The sequence below is a fragment of the Malus sylvestris genome, chromosome 12, assembly GCF_916048215.2.
Source record: "Malus sylvestris chromosome 12, drMalSylv7.2, whole genome shotgun sequence".
Lineage (NCBI taxonomy): Eukaryota > Viridiplantae > Streptophyta > Magnoliopsida > Rosales > Rosaceae > Malus > Malus sylvestris.
The window spans coordinates 22,449,766-22,467,625 of record NC_062271.1 but is presented as its reverse complement, the minus strand read 5'-3'; the positions used below and the strand labels follow the sequence as shown (position 1 = coordinate 22,467,625).

The 17,860-nt window shown below is 36.6% G+C and overlaps 1 protein-coding gene across 1 annotated transcript; it reads right to left on the bottom strand.

Moving 5' to 3' along the window:
- Window positions 1–11,256: 11,256 nt before the first annotated feature.
- LOC126594201 (uncharacterized) lies at window positions 11,257–14,014 on the bottom strand. The gene is made up of 5 exons (XM_050260418.1): window positions 13,289–14,014; window positions 12,914–13,204; window positions 12,467–12,815; window positions 12,021–12,137; window positions 11,257–11,904 (listed from the first exon to the last, which is right to left on the bottom strand). Exons 1-5 carry the CDS (start codon window positions 13,628–13,630, stop codon window positions 11,780–11,782), a joined length of 1,224 nt encoding a protein of 407 aa, XP_050116375.1. The 5' UTR covers window positions 13,631–14,014; the 3' UTR covers window positions 11,257–11,779.
- Between the last annotated feature and the right edge of the window lie 3,846 nt (window positions 14,015–17,860).

Genomic DNA, 17,860 nt, shown 5'->3' with positions numbered 1-17,860 from the left:
CGCTCGAATTAAAGACGACGAAGAGCAAATTTTTACCGTTGGTAATTGGTACATGGATTTACCATTTACCATTTACTGAGGGGTTGCTGGGTCCTAGAGATGATACGGTGGTGACTCGTGCTCAGGAGCGAGATATTTGGTGCCACATGAGCAGCCTAGTTCGAGCTTGCACCGGGTTCGGTTTGTGTTTGGTTCATCGAAGTTCAACCGGTAAACTATTGTTATATGTTTATTGTATGGTAAAGTACACTAAAAATTATATCGTTCGATTAATATAATTCACAAAACACTGTATTGTAATATATAACTTTTTTTCTTACTGAACACAATATCATGATTAACGATTACTAAAGAACAATATATCATGATTTATGATTACTTTCGACCACTATTTTAAAAAGACTTTATACGGTGTTCAACTTTTAAGCCAAAACCCTATTATGATATTGCAGAAGCTTTTTACAAAATCAAACCAATTTACTATAAGAAAAAGTTCGAAACAGCTTGAGCTCGGTATTGGACTCGAATTTTTTAAGCTCGCATGAGGTCGGCTTGTGTAAGAAGTAAGAGCCAAGACAAACCTAGCTCGAGTTCAGAAAAAATTAAACAAGCTAAACTTGAGCATGGTGATTTCGGTTTGACTCGGCTCGTTCACAGCCGTACGGACAAGTGGCACCAATGATATATATTTACAAGTGATAAATTGTGGTTCACCTAATTAGGGCAACCCATGATCTACGTAAGGAACCCAATAATTCATTTTTAATTTAAGGAACCCAATAATTCATTTTTAATTTAAGATCTGATTCAGTTTTTCGTTGAGATATTTAGATGAGCACTTGATGGGGGTGCCATTATTTGCCTGAGTCTATCAATATCTTCCAAGGCTTGCTGCTTAGGTCTATCGACAGCTTCCAAGGCATGTCCCAATGCCAGTCGAATTATGTCCAAGAAGGATTTCATCGATCAATTTCAAGTTCTGTACCAGATCGTCATAGGGTCCTTCGGCGACCCTCCCCCCATATTTTCAACTTTTACAGTGTCTCATGAGTCCATGACCCATAGGACCACCAAATTCACCATGTATGTACATAGTCATAGACTTTAGTAACATCACATCTCAAATGAGTTCCAGTAAGTTGAAGCAGTGGATATTTTTGCGAACAATGAAATATCTCCTAGTAGAATGAGTTATCCTACCTTTTGATTATGGTATGGTATTGTCAGATCGAACATAGGGTTACTTAATTTGTCTGTCATATCTTCGCTAGGTGTTTATGAAATTATTATAGTAGGTTAGTCTAGTAATTAGGGGGTGGCCGGTTGCCTATAACGGCATGGAAAGCAACTCTATCAAGTAAAGCTAGTCGCCAGTCAAGTTGTGACAGTAAGGTCGTTCAGGCTTGCTTGAGAAGGTAAAGTCTGGAAGGCCTTGTTCAAGTTCAATTCTCTATATGAGCTTCGGAACCAATTTGTATACTATGCATGTAACGACTCGCGCATATATCACATCCATTGTATTATAAGATCCTATATATTTGAAGCATCTTTGTTAAATCACATGTACTGTTAACCAGCTAAATCGAGTTGATGTAATTTTGATACAACTATATATTTAACTAGATAGTGGGTGAATAAATTGAACTCATTATGTACAAAATTCAAATCTAAAATTTTTCACTTAAGAGTGTAGAGTAATATCACTAGATCATGGTACTAAGCGGCCGAATTGATGTAATTTAAGAGGAGGGACTTGTATATCATCTCAAACAATAATGTGAAGTCCAAAGTTCCGACTTAACACTTTGATTGCCTTGTTAATTATTTGGTTTGGTTCAGAATTTTACGACGGTGTATAAACGTATATGTACGCCTTTGTCTTAATTTAGGTTAATGTGAGTGCATAAAAATATATAAGGGAAATGCAAATTTCAGAAAACAATAGAGACGGATAAACTCTAATAAGCTATCGTAGATGGAGTGGACATCAATCCGACCAAATCAAACAAACTAGCTTTTTTTTTATTATTATTATTTTTAGAAATATCGACGGTACGAGGAGAATTTTATTAATATAAAAAAAAAAGGGTACACCTAGTCAGGAGGGACATAAACCTAACCCCTCAGACCAACTCCAATGATGGGCTAAAAGCCAAATTACCCCCCAAAATTTCCCCCCAAACCCACTCCAACCCAAGGAGAAAATTTGGGCTAAATGCTAAATGCTAAACCAAGGCTAGATTTCCCCCGAAATTTAGCCCATAATTCGGAATTTAAATTTTTCAATATTTATTGGAATTTAATTTTTTTTTAGATTAAAATGTCCATAAAATTAATTTACGATAGTCTACATATTTTTTTTTAATTAATTTAACAAAAACATTAGCCTAAATTCATTTTTTAATAATCCCGGGCTAAAATTTTAGGCTATAATGGTTGGAGCAGAAAAATTGTTTCTGGATTAAAAGCTAAATTTTTCAGGCTAAAATATTTGGCTTTTAGCCCAACCATTGGAGATGATCTCATAATACAAGAAAAAAGAATTAAAGATATATGAAAAAGAACGGGAGACATAAACCTTATCCTTCTAGAAATAAAAACAACAAAGATACAAGGAGGGGGGGGGTGGAGGACATGAAATCTAACCTCTTTAAAGATGAACCTAAAGGTTTAAACCTGCAAAACAAAACAAGCAACATCATAAGGTTAAGAAAAAAAAACCAAAAAATAAGACTAACATGTATGTCGAAATGCACATTAATTTGAGAAGCGGAAGCCAAAAAAGTCAACAGAGTCTAAAAATAAAGCAGCTCAAACTGCCAACACAGAGAAATCATGACATATCAAAGTTGGAGAAGACAATCTCATATTAGCAAAATTGTCTACAAACCTGCTAATATAAACTGCAGTAGTAAGACTTTCTTCTTGCCCAACTCATCATGATTCCCGAGGACAATGCCCATTGATGACTCTAGGACATTTAGGTACATGAGAATGGCCTTCCAGGAGTTGGGGAGGGGGGACCAATACTGGTGGATTCAACAAGTCTTCTTTGATCTTGTCGTAGCTTGCTAACATTGATCTGACTCGATGACGTAACAGCCCAGTTAATAACATGATTCAAAGAGATAACTCGGGGAATTCCTCTCGAGTGCTAAGATGATTGAAAGGTTTATTTTTCGGCTTGCTGGTTATCAGGAGTGAACCGGGGTAGAAGCGAATGCAAACCCCTTTCTAGTTAATTAAAAACGCGAAGGTTAGCAAGAGTTAAAAATCCATTTTCGCCCTTTTAAAGAATTTTTTTAAATCCAAGCACGCTTTGTTGTGCTTAAACAGTATCGTAACTACTTGCGACGGTATAATTTCTTCTCAAACTCGAACAGTAAGTTTACATTAAAACTTTAGAATCAAGATAAAGAAGAACTCAAGGAAGTTCATTACTGAGAAAAGTAGTGATCTCGTCTTGCTTGATGGGATCACCACTCAACAATGGTCACTTAGCAATGAACATACTACCTGAAAGCGACCGGGAATGAGAACCTATCCCTTACAACACTCATTCTCATCTTGTTATTTTTTATCCCTTTATGCAAGTGGTATTTTATTCTAAAATAGTTTAACTTGCGCGGGAGAGATACTCAAATTTGGGTACATAGAGAGATCACACCCTTTTTTTATTAGTATTGGAAGATCACATCCTGTCAAGCTAATGTGCACGCTTCCAACTCCAAGTACATACACCACGGATCATAGTCATGCTCCAGGGATGACAAGTATGGGGTGATGGAGTAGTTTAGTAGATAGGAATCTGTCAATCGTTCATTGGTCTTACCAGCTCCAAATTCTTCTTTTCTTTTATTATTATCTTCTTTTTTTTGTTTAAAAAACCACGACTGACCACCTCCTCTTTCCACCGCCCCAATAAGCACCCATAGCAATCACCAACCTCCGCTTTCCCGTTTTCTGATCTTGCTTCCATACCCCCTTTCATCTGCCAACCCATCTGGCGATCATCCCTCTAACTTTGGCGATTGCGTTGAACTCCAGACTACTAAGTGCTACAAAGCAAAAGTTAATTAACCAGAAACAACTATCGAGTTTTGACATGTTCGATAATTTGTATACTATGCATGTAACGACTCGCGCATATATCACATCCTTTGTATTATAAGATCCTATATTTGAAGCATCTTTGTTATATCACATGTAATGTTAACCAGCTAAATTGAGTAGATGTAATTTTGATACAACTATATATTTAACTAGATAGCGGGTGAATAAATAGAATTTGAACCAAAAATCTTTCACTTAAAAGTACAGAGTAATATCACTAGACCGTGTTATTAAGTATTCGAGTTGATGTAATTTAAGAGGAGGGACTTCCATGTCATCTCAAACAATAATGTAAATCGAGTAGATGTAATTTTGATACAACTATATATTTAACTAGATAGTGGGTGACTAAATAGGATTTGAACCTAAAATCTCTCACTTAAAAGTACGGAGTAATATCACTAGACCGTGTTATTACGCAGTCGAGTTAATGTAATTTAAGAGGAAGGACTTCTATGTCATCTCAAACAATAATGTGAAGCCCAAAGTTGACTTAATACTTTGCTTGCCTTGTTATATGGTTTGGTTCAGAATTTGACGACGGTGTATAAACATGCCTTCGTCTTAATTTAAGTTAATGTGAGTGTATCAAAATATATAAGGGAAATGCAAATTTCAGAAAACAAAACAGACGGATAAAAACTAATAAGCTATCGTATATAGGAGTGGACATCAGTCCGACCAAATCAAACAAACCCGCTAATATATATTTATATATATATTTTAGAAACTTCAACGGTATGAGGAGAATTTTATTGATAGCGAAAAAAAAGGTATACCTAGTCAGGAGGGACATAAACCTAACCACTCATAATACAAGAAAAAATGATTAAAGATATATAGAAAAGAAGGGGAGACATAAACATTATCCTTCTAGAAACAAAAACAGCAAAGATACAAGGTAAGACGGGGACATGAAATCTAAGTCTAAAGACGAACCTAAATGTTTAAACCTACAAAACAAAACAAGCAACATCACAAGGTTAAGAAAAAAAACTAGAAAATGAGACAAACATGTATGTCGAGATGCATATTAATTTAAGAAACGGAAGCCAGAAAAGCAAACATAGTCTGAAAACAAAGCAGCCCGAACCATCAACAGAGGGGAATCATGTCATACCAAAGTTGAAGAAGACAATCTCATATTAGCAAAATTGTCCACAAACCTGCTAAATATAAACTGCAGTGGTTGCGAAGGTTTGGTTTCGATCAAAGAAAAAGTCAAACGGTTTAAAACCAAACCAAACTATAATGATTGATTTCGTTAAAGTTTTGTGCCTTTGTAAAACCAACCTGAACCGAAATGTACCAACTACTTACATTTAACCTTTATATGATTTTGTTTTACACGTGTATTTTCTATTAGCTATTAATTAAGGATGTTGAATTTGAAGGCTGATGAAATATTGAAGTTATTGTTCTTTGAGTTGTGACTCTAGTAGGTACTAAACTTTGAACTTTGATGGCATGTAAAGATTTTGGGACGGTTTGATGTATTAGGAAATAAAAATGTGGCAAATTATGATATTTTTGTTATTTTAATTAGGTAGAAATTCCAAAAAAAAATTACAACTAATATTTATTTGGTTTTGTTTTGTTTTGTTTTCTTTAAGAATTTTTGTCAAAAATGGATCGAAATCAAAGCATTATTCCTTTTTTTTTTTTTTTGGAATAGGTTACGCCTCACAAACACAATAGACTAATCATGATGATATTGTTTAAATTTACTTTTGTTGAGAATTAAACATAAGATCTTTCAAATTTTTTTGAACAAATGATATTACCTACACTAAGATGAGGGGGTGGCTTAGCCTCATAATGGGCTAGCAATAATATGGTTCAAATTCACTTTTGACGAAAATCGAACATAAGACATTTCACTTAAAAGTGAAGAGGAATGTCACTAGATCGTAATACTAAGTGGCAACCTAAAATCTCTCATTTACAAATGAAAAAAAATACTACTAAACCGTAGTATTAAGTGATCATCAAAGCGTTATACTTAAGTGGTTTTGTTAATTTTTTATTTATAAGACCAATTAAATCCAGCCCGTCCAAAGACAGGAGGATGTGGAAAAGAAAAGAAAGTGCACGTAAGACTGAGTCAAACTCACATGCAGCAAGATGGAACAGAGATATTAACGCACACATATCCAGTAGGTAGTAGCTAGTACCACAAGCCCAACTTTCCAAGTACCTACCCACGTCCCACCACCACCATCGACCGACGTGGGTCCATACCAAACAACTATCCCTACCTCCCCTAAGCGCCAATCACGCGCGTTAAACCCCCATGACCAGTGGTAGTGCGCGCCATGTGATTTCATTTCAAAACAACTTTGCATGGCCCTCCTGGCTGCGGCGTGCTTGACCACCACTCCACCGCAACCACTTCACCACCACATGCGGCAAACAGTGGCCTTACTGGTGATGTTATGCGGGTCCCACACTTTTAATTTTTAAGAACAATTTACAAGAAGGGATTCACACATTTATTTTTATCATTAAATCTTTTGATATAGACGTTTTAGTTTTGAATTTTTAAAATCAAACATTCATGTTTTTTAGCGATTTGATTAAACTTTTTTTTATCATAATTTTGGTGTTATATGCACATTATATTGTAATAAATTTTTTTATAATCTAGCATTTTGATCACACTCTCCTCCATTAGAGATAATTGTAAAAAAAACAAAAAAAAATTTAGATTCAATTTATTTTCACAATAATGCTACAATTTAGCATTTAATTTTAAAAAATAGAGGTGTGTCACATCCCAGACTCGACTCCACCGTTGCACGATATTGTCCGTTTTGGATCCCGACCACACCCTCATGGTTTTGTTTTTGGGAAATCACATGAGAACTTCCCAGTGGGTCACCCATCCTGGGAATACTCTCATGCGAACTCGCTTAACTTCAGAATTCTAATGGAACTCGAAGCCAGTGAGCTCCCAAAAGGCCTAGTGCCAGGTAGAGATGAGAATATACATATAAGGCTTAGAGGATCCACTCCCCTGGGCGATGTGGGCTGTTGCAATCCACCCCCCTTAGGGACTCGACGTCCTCGTCGGCACACTTCTAGCCAGAGATTGGCTCTGATACCAAATTGTCACATCCCGACCCGGGCCCCCACCACATCCCGGGCTGGACTCCACTGTAGCACGATATTGTCCACTTTGGGCCCCGACCATGCTCTCATGGTTTTGTTTCTGGGAACTTACACGAGAACTTCCCAATGGGTCACCCATCCTGGAAATGCTCTCGCGTGAACTCGCTTAACTTCGGAATTCCGATGGAACCCGAAGTCAGTGAACTCCCAAAAGGCCTCGTGCTAGGTAGATATAAGAATATACATATAAAGCTTAGGGGATCCATTCCCCTGGGCGATGTGGGATGTTGCAGGTGACTATTGGTCAAAGCACTTTAATCAAATTTTAAAAAGGCATAGATATTTAATCTAAATGATATAAAAAAAACTATAGAGGATTCTAATTTTCCCTATTAATCGAGGTTAGATTGAATAAGTCTAACAGAATTTACAGTCAAATTAAATATGAACGTGTACGAAGCTAAAAAGGTATAAAAATCACTTTCCTACATTAAACGAATTCTACAATGTAGTGATCCAATTTAATAATGCAAAATCATGTGGTGTCTTGAGGTTTTGATTAATAGTACAATGTCATGAAAGGATTTCGATACAATGATACTATGACATGATGCCTTTTCATCCAATAATACAATTTCATGGAAACGAGTTAACTTCTAGTTGTTGAGATTAACTTGTATGAAATTGATTTCACTATTCAGTTCACATATAACAATCATGTAGCAGTTCAATCTAGGGGTGGGCAAACGGGTCTAGGAACCGCGGGTCGAGGCGGGTAATCGCGGTTCAAGGCGGGTACAAGCCGGGTCCAATTTTTCTAAAGAAGAAACGGGGCGGGGCGGGGTGGGGAGGTGGTATTCACGGGGCGAGGCGATTCCAAATATGTAAAAGCACGAGGCCCCGCCGGGGCCGTTTCCAAAATGGAATGAATGGATGGGATTTGTTTCTCCGAGTGGCCCAGCCTCTTTTCCCACTCAACTCATCTTTTCCCATTCTTATCTCTCTTTGCCGACATCACTGGCGCGCGAACAGATTCCAATCAAACTGTCACTGATTAACCTTCGTCACCCCAGACCTTCACCGATTCACCACCGGTGGTTCAACTGCTGGAGCAAGTATGGTTGCTATTGCTGCAGCTGTTGTCATTATATTAGCTATTGATGGAGTTCTTTATGCAAAAGGTGGGTTTCAAGAACTGTTGATGATTTTACCATTAGTAAAACAATGGGTGAAATTGGAGCTGGTCCCAGTGATTTGTTAAATGAAGCAGGACTAGCAGATGCGGCTGAAGAAAAAGAAACTCATGCATTTGAAATTGATCCTTCACAGGTAGATTGTTTGTGATTTGAAAAATGAAGCCCCTTGTTTCTCATTGTTAGCTTGTCTCTCTTACAGTTTAGACTCATGGATTTGAAATTGATCCTTCACAGGTTGATCGAGAAATCGGTTTTGGAGCTCTGTATCAAAACAAAAGCAGAGGTGGCCGAAGTAGGAATTGGGAAAGGGGAAATGGGGAGGTGGGATCTGAAGCGGCAAGGGAATAGGAAATAGGAAATTTGTAGGATATGGAGGGGCAATGAGATCCAAGATGTGGGTTTTTGTTTGGTAACTGGGGACTGAGAAATCTCAGAGAGAGGATGGAAAAAAAAAAGTAATTGGACTCGTGGACCCGTCCCGAACCGGCCCGTTTCAAACGGGTCGGGTTAGGTACGGTTTCCAAACTTACAATCCTTGTACCCAACCCCGCCCGCCCCATTACATTTTAAAACAGGTAGGTCTGGTTCCTCCAAAATTAGGCCCGCCCGGCCCATGCCCAGCCCTAGTTCAATCTAATAAAACAAAGTTAAAGAGATTTTATTCAGTAATAAAAGGTCACAAAAGCGTTTTAATTCAATAATAAAACAATATATAGGAGGAATGTAAATGAGACTCTTTGCCACCTCATATTTTTTACAATGTTTTATACATATGGCACAGAATTGACATTAGATTATGAGACGATAAAAAATTCATAAAAACTCTGACTTTTGAGAGAGTCCTAATATTTCTCTAATTTATAAAGTAAAAACTTACACATAGAACAAAAACTTGTTTCATAAAGGAATTAGATTCTCTCCAGATCTCCTCATTGGGGATCCAGATGATCAATTACTATTAATCGTTCATCAAATATCGTATGATCATAATTGAATGTTTTTTATATTTTCAAAAGTAAAGCAGTCTCATTTCGCATGAAAAATATAAAAAGAAAAAAATTATGACCGTACGATCTTTGATAAACGATTGTTACTAATTGAGCATTGGAATCCTTAATGAAGAGATCCGAAGAGGATCTAATTCCTTTCATTAATTCTTCTCCTAGCTCCCGCATGGGCCACGAGGGAGTGTGCCACGTGAAAAGCAGTGCACTCATTGGTCCCACTAATTAACATCTGGCGACGGTGGTGCTGCTTCCCTCCTAAGCAAACTCTCTGTCCGTCACTCTCATGAAATCTCAATCGTCACCTTTTTCTCTCCAAAACCAAACCAATTTCGTTTCCTTTGGATTGTCTAATCAAATGTCAACAGTTTTTCTATTTAAACTACACACCCCGTCTAAATTTTCCCCCAACAAGTTCTTTTTTCACACTTTAAATTCCAATTTTAGCCGCTTACTTAACAGTTAAACTCCCACAAAAACTAATAAAATAAAGGATGAATTGTCAATTTAGTCATTAAATTATCACTTGAGTGAAAATTATGTTTCTAAATTATTTTTTTCATAAAAATCAGTCTTGAATTATAAAAATCTGCTAATTACATATCCAATATTATATTGGAGATACTATATTCAATTTTCCGGTAATTTAAGTCACATTACTTACACGTGATACATTGAAGGGTAAATTAGTAATTTTACATATAAAAAATAGTGTAAGAAGTAACAAATGATGTGTGAGAAGTAAAAAAAGTGTGTGGATAGCACACCTCTTTCTTTTTCCATTTTTTTTAGTTAAGTTTTTCTAGGGCGGGCCAAATAAGGCTAAAATTGGAATTTTAAGTGTAAAAAATTCTATTTTTTATTTTTTTATTTGTTTGGGGGTTGAACTTAGACTGAGTGTGGGGTTTAAATAAAGAAATAATGGTAAAGAAACCAACTATTTCAATTAAATTTCGTTAGAATGTGGTTAGAAATTCATAATAGAGTCTTCCCACAATGACCGAATTGATTAGAAATCATATGATGTGATTGTTAATAATTGTATTATTATTTAATTGTTGAATAACATTTTTATTTTCTATTGACGACACATTACATGATTTATAAATGCGATAAAATTTTGGTCTACCGACATTAATTATAAAAAAAAACTCAACAGTTCAATAATTTCTAAGATACTAGTTTTTATTAAACTAGCAAGCGAAGAGCGTCAAAAAACTATTTCAACTATTTACAGCATCTATTGGAAATGAATTAAAGTTAAATTTAGTTATCTTACAGCATCTCTTAATTAATGAATTAACTAAAACTTGCTTTAATTAACAACTAAAACAAACATAATTAGTGGTTAATATGTGACCATGAAACTAAAATATCCATCCTGCCGGACTAAGGTGAAAAGCAAAAGTCATAATAAGCAGCTTCTTCTAGAGCTTTTTGAACCGCGATATAATTAGTATATGCTTTTTAGCTTCAATCTAATACAAGTTGAACAGAACCAAGTTGGCCAATATACATGCAACTTGGAACCAAAACCCAAATCCCTCTGCCCCAAAAATCTAAAGCATGATTCCGCGGACATAGTAACCTCTCGTGTCAACTGCCCCAAAAATCTAAAGCATGATTCAGCGGCCATAGTAACCTCTCGTGTCAATAATGTAACGTCTGATAAATGAAATTTACTTATCCAGCCATACCATTACATTTCATGCCAAAAACACCAACTAAGAAAGTTACAAATTTTATATCATTGGTACAAAACATCATGATAATTGTACACGTGCCGGGTACGTGACAAATAACCCAAAATAATTAAAGAAAAACAAAGGAAATTGCATATAAATACATCCATTTTATTATTATAAATACTAACTGCACTTGCATGGCCATGATGGGTGTACTGGATTAAGATTGGAATCCAAAACTAGGTCTTAACCCTTTACAATTCAGACTTCATTGATTTTTATCTGAGATCCCAAACACAAACATTATCCCAAGGACTAAAACAAAAGAGGGATAACAGTCCAGTCCACCACTGCCTTGTTCCTTGACAAAAGCTGCTTCTGCTTTTCTGCTAAACCCTAAAACAGCTTGTACCATATCCACTTTTCAATCAAAGCAGACATTTTATTTTTCACCCTAACAACCCTAATCCAAAAAAACATTTTCTTCTTCTTCTTCTTCTTCGTCTTGTCCAACCGGTTTTGCTGTCCTGTCCTGTCCTGTCCTTCTCAAAAACTACTATTATCTTCTGTTCTAAAACCTCCTACTATTGTAAAATAAAACCCATTAAAAACCCTATAGCAAGCTTGCATTTCCTTGCCTCCCTAAAATTCCCAAAATCCAAACAAAGCCCTAATAAGTCCAGTCCTGGGGGAGCCTTATCTCGCTGCCTACTGCCGCCTGCGGCCGAATGATGCGCTTCTGCTGCGAAATGGCGGTTCTGGCGGCGGCGTTGCTCCGAAGCTGAAGAGCAACCTCTGCAAATTCAACGAAACAAATGAGTACACAAAACACAAATTGTAAATTTAAGATTGGCATATCAGTAAAACTATAAATAAAAAAGTAAAACAAGAGAAAAGGTGTTAATTTTTACCGTAATCAGAGTTCAGTTTGCCATTAAAACGACGCTGAAGCTGGGGATGTTGCATGTCATCAATGTTCAGGTTCAGAGCCTGCACGACTCGAGCTGGGAGTAGAACTGTGGAGCAAACTGTACCAAAAAAAAACACAAATTTCAATCAGCCAACCAAATCGAAAGAGAAAGTGAAGACCAAATTAATGCCTTTGAAGAACAACGCCCAGATCTGAAAAAACCAGAGCCAACAAAATTTAATAACATTCAAATCTCAACCACCCAGCACCCAAAATACCCAGAAAGTCATCCAAAAATCTTAATGATGTGACCCACAAGCTTAAAAAAAATTTGAGTTCTAGGTTTTACTTAAAAAGAGTCGGATTTTTTTAACTGGGTTTTACTTAAAAAGTGAAATAAAATTGTCTGGAAGTGAAAAATGAAGTGGGGGCAGAGAGGGGGTGGACCTGGCTTCTTGCGGGTTTCGGATTCGCTGCCAACTTGGCGGGGTAAGAAGACGCCGGTGCCGGAACGCTCAATTTTGGCAGATGGGTATTGGTTTCCGAGATAAACAGCTCTCAATCCGGACCCCTTTCTGTTGTACTCTTGCTGCTGCTTAGCTTGTTGCAGAGGCGGCCATGCAGATGGCGACAAACCCACAGGCCGAGCGTTGAGAATGTTGGGAGTGTTTCTCGCTCTGGTTTGGAAGTTTGGGTGGGTCTGCGGCTGAGTCTGCGGCGGAGGATATCGAGTTTGTGCTCCCCAGACCGCCGCGCTCTGCTCCTTCATCATCTGTTGCTGCCTCAACAGCTTAAACTGCGGAAAAAACGGAGCAGAAAACATTTGAGTGTGAGGTGTTCGATAAAAGTCCCCAGAGAGATTTGAATAAAATGTTTTGAGTTTTTTTTTAGCACCTGAGCGGCTCGCAAGTGCTTGTGAGAAAGCGACTGCTGGTGGAAGCAATAAGCAGCATCTGGGTTGTTGATGGGGACAGAGACGGGGGAAGGCTTTCGTGGAGGATCCAGGAGGCCTCTGCTTTGGTTCATGCTCATCTTGGCAACTTCCCCTGCAGCTGCATGCAGCAGATCCCAGGTGGCCGGCGGCGACTGGGCGTTTGGGCTTCCGCGGCTCGAGCCCTGTCCGCAACCGCAACCACTGCTGACTGCGTAGAGAGTCGATTGGGGAGAACCAGAAGCGACCCAACCCTGCGAATCAGGAAAAAAAATCAGAACCGCCATTAAAACGGCGTCATCTAGAAACAAAACAGAAATTACTACTCTTTCTAATACCTTTGGCTTCTCGGAGGCGAAAGCAGAGTTGGAGTGCTTGAAGTTGAACTCGTCGTCGAGAGTAGAGTAAGCCATTTGGCGGGTCAGCCCGGTGAGGTAGTCTTCCTCATCGCTCTCAGTCTCGCTCGACTCGACCGGCGAACTGAAATCCGACGAAACCCCAAAAGCACCGCCGTAAGGAAACTCAAACGGCAACAGAGCCTTCGGAGCATCAGCGTCGAACCGTAATCCGAACCCCCCACTTTTCTTGGTGTTGGAGTTGAGCTCCATGGCGGGTGGGTCTTCGTCGTTGAGAATCTGGGTGGGGAGCCAAAACGCAAGGTCATCTAACGTATCAGCCATCTGGGTAGTCCTTGAAATAGCTGAGAAGAGCAGAGACAGAGAGTGAAGTGGAGAAAAGAGTAGAAAGAGAAAGTGGGGTTTGATGGGTCTGAGATATGGGGGTTTGCTGCTTGGTGAAGGTATAATAATGGCGAAGCCAGCTGGGTTTGATGGCCCTACAGAGAAACTTACAGGGACCCAGCAGATATGGAGAAGCAGAGGTTAGTGAGAACGAGAGAACAGAGGAAGAAGATATCTCCGGGACGATGAGAGGCTTTATTGAAAGTTGAGAGGAAGCCCCTAAGACCTTTTTAACAGTGAGTCGGTTTATTAAATTATTAATTTAATTTATCGAGTAGAGAGAAAGTGAGGAGAGAGAAGAAAGCAGGAAGGAGGAGGAGGGCCGAAAAGCAGTACGACGAATACGAATGGCAAACCAAAAACGCAGAAGCAGTGAGTAGAAGAAACGCATTAGCCAGCAGGGTGCTCACGCGGAAACGTGGACGTGGGTAACACGCTGGAACTCCCTAGAGGGGATGGTGGGTCCGGCTAGAAGAAGTTGATTCCATTTCAGTCCAACTGTTTTCTTCCAAGACCATTTTTCTCCCCCTTTTAACTATAAAGTAAAACTAATATTTAATGTGAAAGTTAATTAGAATTAAGTGAAAAAAATACGTGACAAATGATTAGGTGTATAGTAACATACAACATAGTTATGTCGTTTATTATCTTTAATTCATTCAATCTGTCGGATAAAAATTAAAAGAAATTTATATAAGATAAAAAAGAATGTATGGGTGCTACTAAAAAAGAGTATGTAGATAATACCATCATTTTTTAGTGAAAATAGTTTTTGGTCGATTCATGTGTTACAACGTAAATTGACGTCATGGATGATAATTTTTATGTGTGGCGAGTTGTTTTGTCATTGTGTTACTAATAAATGTATTGAAACATGAATGAACGACATGGTTGAATTTTTATTATTTTTTTTTTTTGCATGACAATCACAACCGTTATAAAGTGTTGATAGTTCACATGTTATAATGTAAATTGACATCATCGGAGATAACTTTTTCGAGCGATAACTTTTATGTGTGGTGGGTCGTAATATCGTCTGGTATTACTAATAAATATTTGTAATATAATGAACGACATGATTAATATATGACGAACTTGGCCCATGTTTGAAAATTAAGAATGGATTGTACTAGGTAAAACACTAAATTCAATTCATTTTTTAATACGAAATGAATGTTAATTTTGGAATTTTGTCTAAGCTGAAGAAATTAAATAGAATAGAGATCAAGTAAAACTTATTCCCTTCAATTCTCTCAAAATGATAAAATAATAAGGCATGAGTTTCCTTCATGACTAATTTAATCTTCTTATGAAAGTTAAAATTCACTTTTAGTTTCATACATATATTTTTTTTTTAACAAATGATATTATCTAAGACATTTCACTTACAAATGAAGAGAAATATCACTTAATTTTGGAATTTTACCTCACAATGGGCTAGCTATAATATGGTTCAAATTCATCTTTGACGATAATCGAACATAAGACCTCTCACTTACAAATAAAGAAAAATATCATTAGACAGTAATACTAAATGACTGATACGCTGAGTTATTCAAATTCAATTTAATCACAGACACCTCACGTAACCACAAACCGATGAATAATCACACAACCCATCATATTATAATATAATTAAACTATATGACGATGAAACAATCACTCCGATAAATCTCTTAATTTAAGGGATGTGAGTGGGGGCTTGTTATGAGGGATGTGAAAACCCCTCTGTGTGAAAGTGGTGGAGACGCGAAACGTGAGGGAGGGAAGTGGGCCAGTCACTCGCCCCTCGTTCGTTAGCGGTTGAGGCGCAGGATCTTATTGCACCGGAACCAGGCCTTAATTATGAGATTTTTATAAGAATTAAAAATCATAAAGAGAAAATAATTTAATTCTTTATAATAAAGAAATGAAAACTAATGAAAATAGCTTGAAAACTTTGAGTTTTAATGATAAGGACAAAATAAAAGGTAAAATGAATAGTACCAGAATTGACTTTTTAGTGTAAAAATATGATTTTTCGTTAAAGTGAACCATACCGAATGCTTTTCGTTAAAATTCCCAACAAAGAATTGTGAAATTGCATAAGAAGGGCATTTGTCCTTTACATGCTTCCACTTGGCATTTCACCACCTCATTCCCCTCCATGCAATGTAAACAAATCTGCTCTGCCTCACTGAAATTTACTTTTGTCTCTTTTGTCCCTCTTACTTTTCTTCCCTTGATTTTTTGCTTTTTTCTAGGAGGAAAAACGGATGGTTTCGCACGACAATCTACCTTTTTGGGATCAAGAAAATTCATTGAAGTATTTCAATCTTTTTTGGATACTATCGTGTAATTCATTTGTGTTAGAAATCGAAACTATCTATTAATATAACTCTATTTTATAAATGAAAAGATAATTTAATCTTCTATTTCAAAAAAAAAAAGCAATAATGTAATTTTACAAAACTAAATTTTGCTGTTTTCTATTGAAGCCTCATCTACATATGATTTTAACATATATTCATATTAAAAATAAATAAATAAAACAAAAATCTCTCTTCCCACTCCAACTCTCACGTTCTCTCTCTCCTACTCTCCTCTCAGTTCAAAAACAAAAATCTTAGTTTGGATTGATTTTTTACATAGTAAAATATAGTATTAATGTTTCTTATTATAAACACAAAATTTTAAAAAATGGTCACAGAATATTTCAAAGATGAACTTATTCTCATCTTTTAAGTAACCAAGTTAATCCTTTTAAAAATCAACCTCAACCTGGTCATGTGAAATGTAATTAACCTTTTTTTTTTTTTAAAGAAAACTAACGAAAAGTTCAAAAAAAACTTTAGTTTTCACGAAAAATGACAAATAAAGGTGTAATGAATAGTACTAAAAACAGGTAAAATGCGGTTTTTCGTTAAAAGTAAATAGTACTGAGAGTGTTTCGTTAAAAAAAAAATTCTTTTTTTTCGATAATGTTGGTACTTTTCCTTTTTCCTGTTTTGCTGTGTGAGGTGAAATGGTTGGCATCAATCGGCAGGAAAACAAAAACATGATGTACCAAATTACCAGTTGGTTGCTTGCAGCTAAAGCCTGTGGGAAGATCAGCAGCCAGCGGAAACACGATCTCTGCGCAGAGGCCATGAGCCAATGGAAATAAATTCCTTCTGTGTATTGCTGTGATGATGATGAAATTGACAAGGTTTTTGGGCTTATGCGAATTTTTCTTTTTGGGCTTATATGAATTTTTCTTTTACCATCATTTGCCGTTAAAGTGAGATTAGGGCAAGTTAACTTCACACCAACCTGTCATGTTTTAGGCAACACCACCCAATAGACTTTCTTTGTAATATGTTTAGAATTTCGGGAAGTGTTATTGGCACTCTAAAAATCTCATTTTGCACTTCTAACAAGTGTATTTTTCTTTTCAAATATAGAAAGTTTGAAGTGTAGAATGAGATTTTTGAAGTGTTAATAACAATTCCCTAGAATTTTAGGACCTAGTTAGTAGTTTGAATGAGATTTGATTGACTGGGATATGTAAAACAGGAGTTGTAACTCAGTACAAAGATATTTTGATAATTAATTTTATTGTGAATTCATAATCAATTATATCCGTGCATGTTCATTTTACATTTTGACACAACGAATAAATGATTGAATTCAAGTTCATTTTTATGAGTCATAACCTATCTCAATCAGCCCACTAAACAGGCATTTAGGGTGGATATGTTATAAGGAAGGAGAACTGTAAACAGATGGGATATGAACTGCACCAGTCAAGATTCGATTCAATTCAAAACAAAATTTGATGTGAAAATTCAAGGGATCAATTGATAAGCAAATCCATATCCCTAGAAGATTCAAATTACTCTTTCATATGTTTTGTATATAATAATAAAAGATATATGGGCAGATAATATGTACTAAGTTGGATGGATCATCATAGCATCATATTCATATTCGGTTTCTTAAGCTAAAAAACGATTGAATTTGGATTATGAACGGATTATGATAATAATCACTTTAGTTGCATCGAAACCAAATCATTCAGCTCAAAATTCGATAGATTGATAGGTCTAAAAGTAGCGGAAATCCAACAATGCTTCTTTTAAATAATCTTCTAATCTTCGCTTTTAAAGTTCAATTCTGATTTCAAAGCTATGTACTCTTTAGTTTTTCCAC

Coding starts and splice junctions, on each gene's coding strand:
- LOC126594201 (XM_050260418.1), bottom strand. CDS start 13,630: ATGGCTGATACGTTAGATGACCTTGCGTTTTGGCTCCCCACCCAGATT. Junction 12,816..12,913: donor AGCACTTGCGAGCCGCTCAG/GTGCTAAAAAAA, acceptor TTTTTTCCGCAG/TTTAAGCTGTTGAGGCAGCA. Junction 11,905..12,020: donor CAAACTGAACTCTGATTACG/GTAAAAATTAAC, acceptor TTGAATTTGCAG/AGGTTGCTCTTCAGCTTCGG.